General features: G+C 34.6%; 1 protein-coding gene across 1 annotated transcript in view; it reads right to left on the reverse strand.

Moving 5' to 3' along the window:
* Positions 1-3,378: 3,378 nt before the first annotated feature.
* Positions 3,379-15,014, reverse strand: part of LOC120342659 (ATP-dependent translocase ABCB1-like) — a 77,771-nt gene continuing 66,135 nt past the window's right edge. Inside the window, exons 12-27 of the mRNA XM_039411586.2 lie at positions 14,139-14,319; positions 12,305-12,502; positions 11,603-11,724; positions 10,952-11,048; positions 10,451-10,629; positions 9,725-9,935; positions 9,390-9,539; positions 8,898-9,003; positions 8,691-8,831; positions 7,752-7,908; positions 7,112-7,309; positions 6,070-6,182; positions 5,313-5,406; positions 4,892-5,038; positions 4,426-4,595; positions 3,379-3,718 (exon numbers count right to left, since the gene is read on the reverse strand). Of these exons, the coding sequence (XP_039267520.2) occupies positions 3,688-3,718; positions 4,426-4,595; positions 4,892-5,038; positions 5,313-5,406; positions 6,070-6,182; positions 7,112-7,309; positions 7,752-7,908; positions 8,691-8,831; positions 8,898-9,003; positions 9,390-9,539; positions 9,725-9,935; positions 10,451-10,629; positions 10,952-11,048; positions 11,603-11,724; positions 12,305-12,502; positions 14,139-14,319 (2,295 nt within the window). The 3' untranslated portion in view covers positions 3,379-3,687. The remainder of the gene's footprint in view (positions 3,719-4,425; positions 4,596-4,891; positions 5,039-5,312; positions 5,407-6,069; positions 6,183-7,111; positions 7,310-7,751; positions 7,909-8,690; positions 8,832-8,897; positions 9,004-9,389; positions 9,540-9,724; positions 9,936-10,450; positions 10,630-10,951; positions 11,049-11,602; positions 11,725-12,304; positions 12,503-14,138; positions 14,320-15,014) is intronic.

Genomic DNA, 15,014 nt, shown 5'->3' on the forward strand with positions numbered 1-15,014 from the left:
ATGGTACTCTATTTCAGTTTACAGTACGACATAGTCTGCCCATACCCTACTGGTATATGATATGGAATATACTGCTGTACTGGCTTAGTTGAAAATCGAGTGGATTTTATTTTAACTAAACGCAGAAACGCATCTGTCAAGTATTTCATTTCCGTCCTAGACAGACTTTAAAAAAAAAATTTCACATCACATTCTGTTTGGGATTATTCAAGCAGTTTCGGTACCAAAGTTACCCCAGCCCACACTCGCTCAGCCCACACTCAGCCTGACGTCAATGGGTCAACCAACTATTTTACCACTTTATAAACGTTAATACATAAAAACTTGGTGGCTATGACAATATAGAGACCATATTGGATATACACAGCGCAAATGCAATACCAAGCACGGACCAGTTACCCCTAGTATGGCCTGTCAAAAACGAGTGTGGGCTAGCGTCTCACGAGTGTGGGCTAGCGTCACACGAGTGTGGGCTGGCATCCTACGAGTGTGGGCTAGCGTCACACGAGTGTGGGCTGGCGTTCTGACAGTGTTATACGGTAAGTTAAGGCATCCTAAACGCTCACAGATTACTAAATTACATATATCCACGTTTACCTCAGCACCAGAACCTCTCAGAGTCCGGCAATTGAAAGCACAAAATGTGGTAGACTAATCCTGTAATCGGAGACTTCATACAAAACCAGCTTGGCCATATTTTTTTAATACGGGAAACTTATTATTTTTTCTTCGCTGCTCACTGTTTAGAAATCAATACCGGTACCGGTACGGTATTCAATTTAACAACGGCAATCGCCTGACCTTTATAAAATACCGGTACCGTAATTACAATCTGAATATATAAAGTGTGTCACGTACTGAAGAACTGTACCGGTACGGTATACAACTAAATAAAAAGATTTTGATAATTTTAAATATACCGGCTGCACCCGTACCGACACCATACGGTAACTCAGTAACTAGCCTCCTCCCACACCAAATAAAAAGGTCCAGACGAAAACGGACTCTTGCGCGAATACTAACCCTATACTTATATTTTTGCGACTGGCGTTATGCAAAACAAACATTTGCGAGAATGCAATCGCAGAAACAACTTAGCGACAATGAATGAGCAGATAGATGGATAGATAGAAGTTTATTCATCACCCAGTCATTAGCCAACAAATCAAACACAAACAACAACATTCAATAAGTAAAAGAAGAATAAATCGACTAACAACGGAATTGATAGGAGGTTGGAAGGACCATACGGTCACTAAATCAAGCAGCGAATAAATTTTTGAGAAAAAGAAAGATATTCATATTTGATTTATCCTGAAAATAAGGGGAACCAATATAATAGGACAGCCGTGTGTATATGTATATATATAAGTTTATTTTGTTTTTGCGAATGAATCGAAATAAAATCTATCTATCAAGATGCACACATATAGCCTAGGGATAAGTTAATTTATAAGATATTCTAGCCAAGATAAAAGTTTTTGCATTTATAGAAAATTTAAGTGATTTGATTAGGTACCTTACCTGCTGTGCTGGGATATTCACACATTCAATAGTTGATGCAGCGCACGCAATAGTCCCAAATGAACGCTTTCAAAAGAGGTATGAATACACCTGCTTCGAATCAACGAAGCATGTTCAATGTAATTTTTGAGGGGTAATTAGCCTCGTCATAGGCTGACGCGCGACGTCGTTAATTAATTAAGATTCTAATCCACCCTATCCTCATCGGTAGCGGTAGCTCAGGGGAAACGTAGTAACACGATCAAACATTACGACTTTGGTTCGAACCCCACACGGTAGATTGAGTTGAGGGAATGGACCAGCAGACATGACAGACAGCCGAGGGGTAAAGAGGGCAGACGAGAACAGAGTTGAAAAGGAAATAGAAGCCAGTGAGTGAGTGGAGAAGGCCAAGCGGATCAGGAGGGTGGAGCGAAAATAGAAATCACCAAGGGGACCACTGAGAGAGACAGTGAGAGTGAATTAATCAAGGCGTAGCCATGGAAATCGGAAAATGAGCGAAAATACATCAAGCCAGAAGGCCAAGCGATCAGAGCGGAGCGCAATAATAACAATCAGCGAGTAGACGAGTGAAAGTAAAAAGTTAATAATGGGAAATTGGCGAAAAGAACAGCCAAGAGGAGAGAAGCGCGATCCAGCGAAGCCAATTATAGTAATCACGAGATAATAGGAGACACGAGTGGGAGTGGTGGATTCAGCGAGGCCAAAAAATGTAACGAGTTAAAAATAGGAAGGAAATTGGCGAAAAGAGCAGCCAAGAGGAGAGAAGCAGCACGGGGTTAGAGTGACCGAAATCAGCGGTAGGAGGAAGAAGGGTAAAAAAAAAACTTGACAAACAATAAGTAAATGATATGATGTAGTCCTAAGTTGACGCAACCACAGCTTACATCCAACACAATTAAGCCAATGGACATCATCGGTCATGAATTGCCGACTTTGGGATTTTTAAAATGGCGATATATCTTGCTTAAAATAATCTTGAGGATTGAAAAAACAACACAAATTCGACGAATCAAAATATCGCAAAAATACGATTCCTATCAATCTATGGTTGGAAGTTTAGCACGTATTTGATGTTATTTTAAAATAATAATCTTTCATTTCAGTAATGGCGATATATCTTGCTTAAAATAATCTTGAGGATTGAAAAAACAACACAAATTCGACGAATCAAAATATCGCAAAAATACGATTCCTATCAATCTATGGTTGGAAGTTTAGCACGTATTTGATATTATTTTAAAAAATAATCTTTCATTTCAGTTATCGTGATAGTAAAATCTCAACTCAAAGGCGAGCTACGATGGACACAATTAAATGACTATGACAAGACATTATAAACGTTCTCATCGGCCACGGATTGAATATTTTATGCAACAGAAAACTCGTTATCCGCTGAAAAGTCTTTGTTCAACGAGTTGCCTAATCGCGAATAAGGTTGCGTGGAAATTTTCGATCCCAAATTTGGCCTTCCCCTCCCTTTCAAAAATCCTGGCTGCGATCCTGCTTATAGAAAATGTGATATATATATTCGAATTTCCGCATTGTTGCCATATTTCGACGGCTCAGTTGCCAAATCTCATTTCAACTGTTGTTATTGCCTCTTTGGACTGTTACAAAATTAGCCGATCTATAATCGAATTGCTCGCGGAGCCCCTAGTTTTCTCTCACGAAGCCCTGTGGCTTTGTACGGAGCACTTTGAGAACCTATGCTCTAATATCTGAGTGCTATGTGTTAAAAAGTTTTGACACTTATTTTGAAGGCAAAAATATTGGAAATTATTGCGAGAACATTGTTTTCCTTGATAAAGTTTCAGTAAAAGGACGAAATGTATACCCAATCAGATATTTACCTATTTAAAGCCATTTATTTAAAAACATAACAACCTCAACATTAAGTATTTGTAAAGAAAAATGAACATATTTATATAACGAGAGTCGAGCACCATCGTAAAATGAAACACTTATACTGTATGAACCACTCATTGTCGTGTATAAAAAGGATCCTTTGGTACAAAAAATTGATGGTGCAGAACAAGAAAAAACTCAATAAAAAACTTTGGGAAAAAATGCTCATGGCAAGTTTTCTGAACGCATTCGTCAGTAATCCAATCTTCTGACTTCTTTTGTGAACACAGAAGAAAATATTGCTTCTTTTGCCTACTACTGATGTGTGAGCTGGGCATTGACCAAACTGAAAAAATTAATTGAAAATAGAATTCAGTGCTGGCATAAATGCAAAACAAATACTACTCAAGTATCATTAAAGATAGCTGGCATGTACGTCATCATGTCTTTTAAGAATTCTACACAGACATCAAGAAAAGTAAATGGAAATAAAATCGGAAGAGAACAGACAAGACTGCAAGATCGACCGACCTCTAAAGAAAAATTATGACTGTTAGCTGTTCAGGTGACAAGTAAATAATAATAAATCCTAACCAAATGCGGACTGCATAGAAGGAAAGTAATGAGAATTGAGAAATATTTTCATTGAAACTTGAGAAACAAGAGAATATTAGGCGTTCTGGCCCAAACCCAGATTGATAATAACATTCAAATATATACGGACAGCCCTAATTAGTATTTACACTTTAGGAAAATCAATGAGCATAACACGTGAATAAATAAATGAAAAATGGAATTACTAATAGATAAAAAAATAAAAAATTCGAATATTCGCTTTGGACAATGTAAAAAAGATGAAATAAAAAACATCATAAGTATACATGGTTGACTATCCCCAAATTCCAAAATGAAGTTTTATTTCTAATCAGCAAAATTTTTTACTTCAGTAAAATTATTAATATTGACGAAGAAGGAAATATTGAACCTCAATATTAAAATTCAAACCACGCTTATTATGCTGATAGCAAGTAGGCGTCTATGTTATGATTATACCTGTAGAATGCGCCTCGCTTCTTTAGAAGTTCTTCATGTGTTCCAGTTTCGACAACTTTGCCCTTGTCAACAACTGCGATGATGTCTGCATTTTTAACAGTTGACAATCTGTGTGCTATTATGATACTTGTACGACCTTTCCGTGCTTTGTCTAATGCTTCTTGCACAATCTGTAAAACATATCAAAAAATATTAAAGAAGACGTCTTATATTATATTCAGTCATTCGCAAAACTACAAATCATATCAGTGAGGTAAATTACAGTATATACGGTACTAACAACGGCAGCGCTTTATCAGTTGGGAATAACTGCAAACAGATTTTATTCAAAAATTTGACATCTTACATTTAAAATATCTCTTTATGTGTATTACAACGCAAATATATTTAGATTAATTTGGAGTAACCAGTTTGGTAGAAATGCTAAAAGGATGAAATCATCATGCTGAATAGTTTAACATAATACCTTTTCACTTTCTGTATCCAATGCTGATGTTGCTTCATCCAGTAATAATATAGTTGGTTTTCTCAATAAAGCTCTCGCAATAGCAATTCTTTGTTTCTGCCCACCAGACAGTTGGCCACCTTTTGCACCTGCTTTTGTATTGTAACCCTGACCATTTGAAAAGTTGTAGGAACAGGCATTAATAAATTTATAATATAAGGGCAATTTCCTGTCTCAACATGAAGTTGTGCATTATGTTATTTTACGATACAATTACCTATGAAAAACAATCAGAAGCTATCGAAAAACAGCAAACAAATGATAAACGGCCAAAACTCAGGTTAATTCAATATTTTGAACTTCAACTGATTTCAAAAAGGTAAATAGCAGTATTAAAACACTTAAAAGACTGCAAAATACAATAAATAAATAAACTACAAACCTCAGGAAGACCGGATATAAATTCATGAATATTTGCACCAGCGGCAGCAGCAGTTACCTCTTTATCAGTGTATGGTCGTGTTTTGTCACCAAGTCTACGCAATTATAATACGGAAGAATTTAATGAAATATAACTTTATAATGCCCTTACTGGTACTTGGTTTTTGTAAATTAATTCAGTTAACAATTTTTTCTGGGAGACAAATGCATGTTGCTACACTAAAATCCAGGCAACTAAATATGGGGAGAATAAAAAATTAAATTTTCAGAAGCCAGAATTCGGAAAAACACAGTCGATTTTTTTCTGCATTCCTTCATAAATTTTTTCTATATGTATTATATTGGCTGTATTTGATTGATATAATAAATTCCTGATTTTCGAAGATTTTTTTCTTCTGGATGAAATATCATTTCAGCCACTTGAAAGTCGAATTTTTAAATATTGTGCAAATTTCACTGCTAATGTGGCCAAAATTGAGAATATATTTCATATTCTATACTTCAAAAATTTCCTCGATTGCATTATTAAATTATTCAGTTTTGGCAATCTCTGCTTGTCAATCATGTTAGTACGAAATGAATATAAAAAAATTATTTGATGAAATGTTTGTGTTTGCATGAAAACGTGATATCTTATGAAACCTAGTCTGTGTTTGAATACCCCACCTAATTGCAGCAAATTGAATGTTTCAACTAAATAATAGATATGAACAAATTTGAATTCTTCTAACAAATTTTAAGAAAGAATATAAAATTACAAAATATTTTCTTTGATGCTTATATTGAACAAGACAGGTTCTTGTGATACAATTCCCATTTGTTGTCTCATCCATGCCACATTCAATGTTTTTACATCAGAACCATCAACCATCTGGAAATAAATAAAACATAAAAATTAGAATAATCCATTGGAATCAAGCCATTATCTAAGTATAGATCCACGATCAGATGAACAAACCATCTATCTTTTAATCAGAATATATTCAATATGTGCCATGCTACAAAGAAGAAGGAAATGCTTATATTGCATTAAAATTAAATTCTATTTCTCCATCAGTTTTTGATTTAAATTTACAGTCTCCCGAAAAAATTCTGAAATTAGAAATATTTTGAGCTAGAACAAATCAAAAAAATTCTACAACTTTCTCAGACCAAGTTCCACAAGATCTTATATCACAATATTTTAACCGAAGCATCTAACTGACATTGAAGAAATAATTCATTAATTAATACAGTGGTTCTCAAAACTTCTTGGTATTGCGACACCTTTAGGAAAATATGTTAAAGTTGCGACTTCCCGTGAAAAACGTCTTAATATCTTTCAATGAATAACATCTTTCGCAATGAGTTTTATTTAAGTTGTGCCCGAAGAAAACTGCCGCGGTGTCAATATTGAATATCCGTTTGAGTCCACACGCAGGCGAAGTGCTGAACGTTGCTCAACAACGCTCTGTACGTCCATGTTTATAAAAAGGATTAAAAATGAATGACATGCATGACTCAAGCCTACCTAGTGTGTGAGTGTGATGTCATCATGGGAACAGTATTGAATGACCCATGACATTAGGAAGGTCTCATATAAATAACGTTGATCGTTACAATTTTTAAATCGACAGTCTTCTCCAGTTTTCAAGTGTGATTTAAATTTTAAACAATAACAACGAGAAGTTTTACTTTGTCTACGCATCGCAGGTATAATTCCGCAAAAAAGGAAAAGTTTTGCGAATGCCCTTGAAAAAGTAAAACGACGCACTTGGGCGCCGCGACGCCCACTTTGAGAACCACTGAGTTGATACATACCACTCCTCCTTCCACCACATCATAAAATCTTTCAATAAGTTGAATACATGTAGATTTTCCACAACCTGATTGTCCAACTAGAGCAAGTGTACTACCAGATGGTACACTGACATCAAGCCCTTCCAATACAAGTGTATCTGGTCTGGTAGGATATGTAAAGTCTACAGATTTGAATTCGATGTTGCCTTTGCAAGTATGCTGTAATAAAGTAAAGTCATTTTGGTTACTGGGTTTCAAAATTGCAATTACTGATACTGTATATATAAGACTTGAGTGTTGGAATGTGCATTGGTTCAACGGAAATAGCACCAAACGATTCAAACCGTTGGTCATGCTATTTATTACTATTGAGGACTCAATAACTTAGTCAGGCTATCCTGAATTAGAAGATTGTTTGGACAACAGTGAATCTATGTTGCAACAGTCATGCAATGCATGTTATTCAAATTATCGACTTGAATGACGAACAACCTTTAAACAAAAAGAATTTATTGAATTGGCTTTTTAATCGATAATTGGAACATATGCCGAAAATCATTACAAAAAATATCAAAAATTTTGATAATAATTGTATTTGTTAAACAATAGTTCAGAAGTATGTTGGTAAAACGACTATTGTAATAAAATACAAACAACTTACTGGTTTATGTCCTTTATCACTGTAGGCATCAATAATAGGTTTCGAATCAAATAACTTGAACATTCTAGCAGCCGATACTTGTGCTTCTGCAGCATCAGGTGCGAATGAACTGTTTTGTCCAACTGCCATAGCCCCAAATATAACAGCAGTAAGGACCCTGTGATTGAAAATTCAAATATTTCAAATGATTGATATACACTTAGATGCAAGATATACATATGCAAGCTAACCCAAACTCGAGGCAGCGAAATCAGCACTTAAAACAAATTCAAAACCCAGAAAAACTTAAATAACTCGAACTATAGTTTATAGTATGTAAAACATGCATCTCCCCATCTGATGCCAGGTATATGGATAAATTGCAAGTTGATAGTTACGATCAAGTAGGCTTTCTGGCATAATCAATCAATTAGCAAAGTCGAAAGTGTATGGTCTTCTCCGAGGAATTGTATTGCTGATTGTTTATTATTACTTATCGATTTTAATCGGTAAGTATGTTGATAGGTAATTGTCCGTTTGTTTGTTAGATGCACGCGATATCTCACGGAAGCGAGATATAATCTGCTCCAGATCTTGCATGTGCATTCATCATATATGTCGGACCAGAAGCCTATTGATTTTGGATGAATTATTTCGTATAATTAGCGAGTGATTAATTAATTAGTGATGGGACACAAGGTGTCACCATGGAGTAAGAGCGCTGTTTTGGGGGATCCCCTGGGAGAAAAATTAGCATAACCAAGATTCTTGATTTTGGACAATTAAATTAAATTGAGAGTAGTAATTTTAGAATACCATAGTTTACACATCCCTTTATAATAATTTACAAAGATGAACGAGCACTACTCTGGGCAGTGATCACTGAATAGTAAACGAAATACCGTGACGAAGAAAGAAACTGAGTTTATACTGTGAACCGTAATTCCAGGAATAACTTACTTGAAAACATCTTCGAATGACATATCCTCAATTTCAACCAAATATATTCCAAGGCGAAATATTCCAGCGTATGCAAAGTAAATGACACATTGCGAGAAACCATAGCCAAGACCAGTGATGAGAGCTTTTTGGTTTGCACTTCTGCAAAAAAAAATAAAGATTAGAAATCTAAATAGCATAAGAAATTTATGGTATTATTCAACATACTTTGCAGGTTCCTCCAGTCTTTCATTGTAAATCTGAAAAACCTTTTCTTCTTTTGTCAAAGAAGCAACAGTACGAATATTATTCACAGCTTCAGTTACTATTTTGCCTGAAATGTAAGTCATTGAGTATATTGAAACAAACAGCAGATCTTATCTTGGCTCTCTATGAATTTTCATGAATGATCCAAACTTTTAATTATCAATATTGTATCATAAGCATAATCAAAGTATATGACCAGCGTGTTGGTATTACAGGTTGAATGAATAATCAATTAAATTGAATTATAACAATAGTAGGAAACATAAAATTGTTCTTCACAATTTACATGAATATCTAATATACACATTTTCGAAATTTGCTTGGCTTTTACTTTTTTAAGCTAAAATATAAACAAGGTTTAATTTCAACGAAGTTTCCAATTTACAAAAAAATTATGCTAATTTGAACTTTTTTCTTGTTCAAATAACTTATTTCTGTATAATTAGAACATACTTGCTTCCTCGTATATTTGTTTATCTTCATCTCCTTGTCCCATCAACAGAGCCATTTCCAAGAATCCTCCGATCATAAGGAAAGGTACGAATCCGATCGTTAGTAAAGTCAATTTCCATCCATATGCAAAAGCAATTCCAAGGGCAACACCTGTTAAAAACACATTACGATTTTATGAATAGTGAAGCTTCATGAAAAATTGGCCAAGAAATATTAATCTTTCATTCACAATAATGCCCTTTGCCATCATTATCAGGATTTGAGAACATGAGTCTGTATCATACTTAAGACTATGATATTACATTGATAGATGAATATTCTAAAAGTCTTCTTACCTAATGAGCAAAAGTTCTTGAGCATTGTTCCCAATCTCACACCAGTACATCCTTGCACTCTTGATGCATCAGTTGCAAGTCTCGAACACAGAGCACCAGTACTATGCTTATGATCATCAAAATAGGAAATATCCTGTCGAACCATAGATTCGAATGCCTTTCTTCGTAGACGTGTCGTCAATTCCATTCCAGACTTGGAAAACAAGGTTGCCTGAAAATCACAAAAGTTTTATTTATCATACACTCAGTATTTCTGTACGATTCAAATCGATATCCCTGCTTCTAAACTAGTAGTTATATGACTGTTTATGATCTGCCATATCAAAAAGCTACCTTGCCTCGAATTTAATATACCAGTGGCAGTAATCACAAATTCACAAATGTGAGTGCTGAGCGAAATACTGAAATGAACATTTATTTATTCATGCCATGTGACTAATATGTTTGTAACATATAGCCTGAATAAAATCTCAAATTTAAAATATTTGAAATGACATAATGTCAAGAAATCAGGTGAATATTGGACATGGGCTTCAAGTTCACTATGTGAGAAAACTTGGCGCACAATACTATTTGCAACAAACTATTAATCAAATCTTGACACTTCTATATTCAGAGGAATGCAAAGCATTTCGTTTTATAGGTACTATACAAGCAATTCCCGTAAGCATATCACAAGGACTGACTCTAAAGTTTAAAATAAATAAAAAGTTTTTCTAAACAAACCTCCATTGTGTAAGCAATGAAAGCAACAACTCCAAGTCCAAGGAACAGACATGCGTGTAAAACAGACAAATATTGTTGCTTTTCCACATCACCTTCTGTGAATATAGTCAGAACAGAAGCAAACAATATTGCATTCACAGGATCAACAGAACCAGCCATTGCAGCAAAGATACAACCAACTGTAATATGTAGAAAACACATATTTTAAAGAAATTTCTATTCATTTAAGTTGTAATACTTTTCATTATAATTTATTTTCAAAAACAATGTTAATTTGATCAATTGAGCAATAAGTCAAAAAATTACAAATTTGACAGCGTCAAAAACATGATTGCCATCAGGTCGCAGCTTATCCTAATCAGATGTTGCCTGGGCTATTAAGGGATTTATGCATTCGAAAGAGAGTCACAGTGTGGATCTTCCATAATGCCAGATGTCCTTCCTATAGGTTGCAAGACCATCAACATCTGGTTAATTTTTAGATACAACGGCTTAACTCACATCCAATATAACACCCTTCAGGTTTATTCATCTGCATGATTCTGGTGAATGGAGCATCTGGCAAATCTTCCTTCTCATCCTCGCCTTCACCATCATCCTGACAAAAAACAGCATCCTAGTCTCAAGATATTGAAAACATATTTTTAATAATGTCTAACTTAACAGTTAGATCCTCAAACCATTGATTTCAATTGGCCAATTTATATTGTTTATTAATCAGGGATTCTAATTCATTCAGATTAGGGTGGTCTAAGTTTGTAATAGGAAATGAACGTAGCAGCGTTGCTTTAAGATAATAATGCTCCAGGCTAGAAATCTTGAGTTATTTGTGCAATGAAATGAGGTAGAGCTGAAACGTCTTCATGCCAGAACTTTTGTTTATTGCTAAAAATAACACTTCATGAAATATTTTTCCACTCTACAGTCTCAGAAAGACATCCCAATCTCAGTCAGGAGTGTGAAATCGTAATGTGCGAGATTTATTCAGGATTATACGTTCAGATGTCAGTTCAATGGGCTACATGGGAACAAAAAGCCTACGATTAGGCCAAACTGACTTGAATTTGATCACTGTTTATATATTAGCAAGCTCATTTATCATTTGTAATCCACGACGATCTAAAAATAGTTATTTCTCAAATCTATACTCACTTTGTCTCCACTAAACTCATTATGAGAAGAAGTTACAAATCCTGTGGTTGAACCTAGACGTCTAAATTTATGAGAAGATTTTCTCTTGAGTGATGTCTGAGTAGAGAACCGGTTATCACTATCTGTAAAGACGAATAATAAACTTAGTATTTCAAAACAAATGACAAGCTATTAAAAATACATATGATAAGCACTGTCGTTCATCTGTTAACACAAGAATCCTCATTAATTAATGATTCGCTAATCGAAGTGCAATATATCTGGTGAACGAAAATGATGAATTATCCCCATACTATACCGTATCTTACGAACAGACGAGATGCTGTGATTCAGTATATAATAAACCGTCTTACTATCAACTATATCCTGCTTGTGATAAATATGAAAACCCCATCCTTAACCACAACCATTTTGTTGATTTATTTCAGAAGACTAACGGCATTATCAAATAATGACCATGATTTACCTTCATGCAAGATAAGATGGATGAATTAGATAAACAATTTAACTATTTTATAAGTTTGTAGTAATACAGAATCAGTTTAAAAGTACACATCATACGCATATCTCATTTTTTTCAATCCTTTTTATCAATGACTGTGCTATACATTTTAATTCACAGATTTTTCTACTTCGTGAAGCCCAACAACCCACACAACGAATACAAAGATTGAAAAGTTTATTTCCTTAGTATTTGAATACCTTTCTCTGGCGGAGGTGTGATAGACCTGTTAGTATTGACCACCTGCATGTTGATCAAGTTTTTATAAACTCCATCAGGATTTGTAAGCAATTCATCATGAGTTCCAATTTCAGCAATTTCACCTTCTTGGAAAGCAACGATTTTATTGGCATTTTTGATGGTGGAAAGTCTGTGAGCGATTACAATGGTTGTTCGACCTAAATTTAACATTAAAAAGAATATAAAACTATAATTTCGATGGAAAAACATGCCACAACACTATGCAAATGATTCAGTAAATTATGTATGAAACCAATACCACTCATATTGAGAGACAAAGGGAAATGCGTATTAATCAATCGAAACCTCTGCGCGCAGATTTACGTTCCGAGTGGGATAATTATGTGCGATTAGCCTAACGTGGAGGCCGATGCTCCATCATCATCAATTTCTTGCACCTGAAACGAACAACCGGTCAACTGGTAACTACCCGACATGGACCGAAAACCAGGAGAGTGGTTGTGGTTTGTCATATCTCTTATCTTATACGGAGATAAACTCGCAAATAACATCCTATAATAATGAGTATTTCATAGAAGGTCTAACTAAAGGTATTTAATCGCAAATGCACTTAAGTTTGTACGGAAGATTAAAAATAATAGGAAATTGTGTCAAAAAAGACAAATATTCGAATTCACGTATTTATCACTTCAATGCTATCTCGTACAAGCATCCTTGTGACAGCCACATAAGAATCCAAAGGAGGAGGTAGATAAGGAGAAAGGACTCGCAATATACACAATATCCTAGTACTCTCTATACCGGCTACTTATTTAACAGAAAAAGTTTGCAAACAATGGAGTAAATTTGAAATGGAATTTTATATGTAATACTAGGCTAAAAATAATAATTTGCAAATATTTTCTGTTTGCTTACAAAAATAGTTTGAACAATATGGCGCAAGAAAATAGTTTCTAGTATATTCGTCGATCAGCACTCAAACTATATTTTTTAACGAAATCAACTTTTCTGATTTAAATCTTCTATTATTAATATTTCGGTAAGACTGGTAATTATTGAGAATTGTTAGCAGAAAGTACCGATTTAGTTTTTTTTTCAGATTTCCGAATTTACGTATCTAAAAAGTTGCCACCCATGGAGTTTGTTTGTTTCAAAAAAGGTGTTTACACAATATGGCTTAAGAAAATATTTTTTTGTGTTTTCGTCAACCAGAAGCATTCAAAACTTGTTTTCAAGTTCAACTTTATTTTGACGTAAATCTGCTCATATTTTTATATTTTAAAAATCAGTATTTAGCAGCTTTATCTCAATGCTAATTATTACTAATACAAATACTAATTATTATTAGAAATGACTAGCAAAAAGTATCGACTAAAAATTACCCATGGCAAAATATGGCGCAACAAAAATTCTTTTCTCAATACGTAGCGTAACCGAATTACAGATGGCAGCGTATTACAGACGTGATTAATCTTGACAAAAGACAGATTGACATAAATAGAAGGGATTTTTTCAAATGATCGAACCGGTAAAAAGAAATGCATTTGCAAAATATGGTGAAATAACATATTCTGTAGTCTTGTAAAAGCTGATACGTCACGTTCAATCACGTTTAAATCGAAACATTCTTGGTTGGTCCCGTGATATCCGGCCGTGAAAATAAGCCAAATCATGTGAAAGCATTTCCATTATATATCTGGGTTTAATGAGGTCACGGCGTCTGAATAAATTTCAAACGCATGTGCAACAATGACCAGAAAACTTGAGTAAAATCCAGTTTTTAGGAAACCAATCGGTGCATAAAATGATTGTTAAAACCTCCGACTTTTATACCTGCGGCTGCTTTGTCAAGTGCTTGTTGGACGATGGATTCGCTTTCAGTATCCAATGCTGAAGTAGCTTCATCGAGCAACATAATCTTGGGGTCGCGAACTATCGCTCTTGCAATAGCAATACGTTGTTTTTGTCCGCCGCTCATTTGGCCACCGCTTTCACCGACCAAGGTGTCAAATTTCTGAAAAAAATATTTTCAGTGAGGCAAGCGCGTGTATGGTGGCCCATCGTTGTCACGCGTAAAATTGAAAATAAAAATAAAATAAAAAACCGAAAATAAAAAAATAGTTGTGAAAAAACATAAAAATAATTGAAAAAAAAAATGATAAAAAAAATTAAAATTCGAAAAAAAAAAATTAAAAAAAAAAAAAAAAAATTGAATAAAAAGAAAATAAAAAGGTTGACAACGGTGGTCCGCCTCGTGGCCCATCGTTGTCACGCGTTTTTATTTTTAGAAAATTTGCTTCTGCTTGGGACCAACGTTGTCAGGCATAATCCTACGCGCACAAATGTGTTCCCTGGGTTTCCAACTCACTACTGATTTTTCTTGAGCAATATTCAATATGAAAATGTTCTATAAATTTTCCATGCTACAAGTTCAACAAGAAGTAATATATTTATAACAATGATAACAGAATATAGAATTGAATACGAAAATTCGGAAAATTTGTTTTTACGTGTAGAAGGTAATTTAATTGGAGAATGCTGCTTAACTACTCAGTTGTCTGGACACTCGCGATGCCGGTACCGTACCGTCTTACCAAATACCGGTAGTCGGTTATAGTCCCTTTGCGTCTGACCGTACCGGTAGCCATGCAATCACTCATGAAATAATGGAAGATACGGATAGTCTCGTAGAATATAGACTACTGAGAC

The sequence above is a fragment of the Styela clava genome, chromosome 3, assembly GCF_964204865.1.
Source record: "Styela clava chromosome 3, kaStyClav1.hap1.2, whole genome shotgun sequence".
NCBI lineage: Eukaryota > Metazoa > Chordata > Ascidiacea > Stolidobranchia > Styelidae > Styela > Styela clava.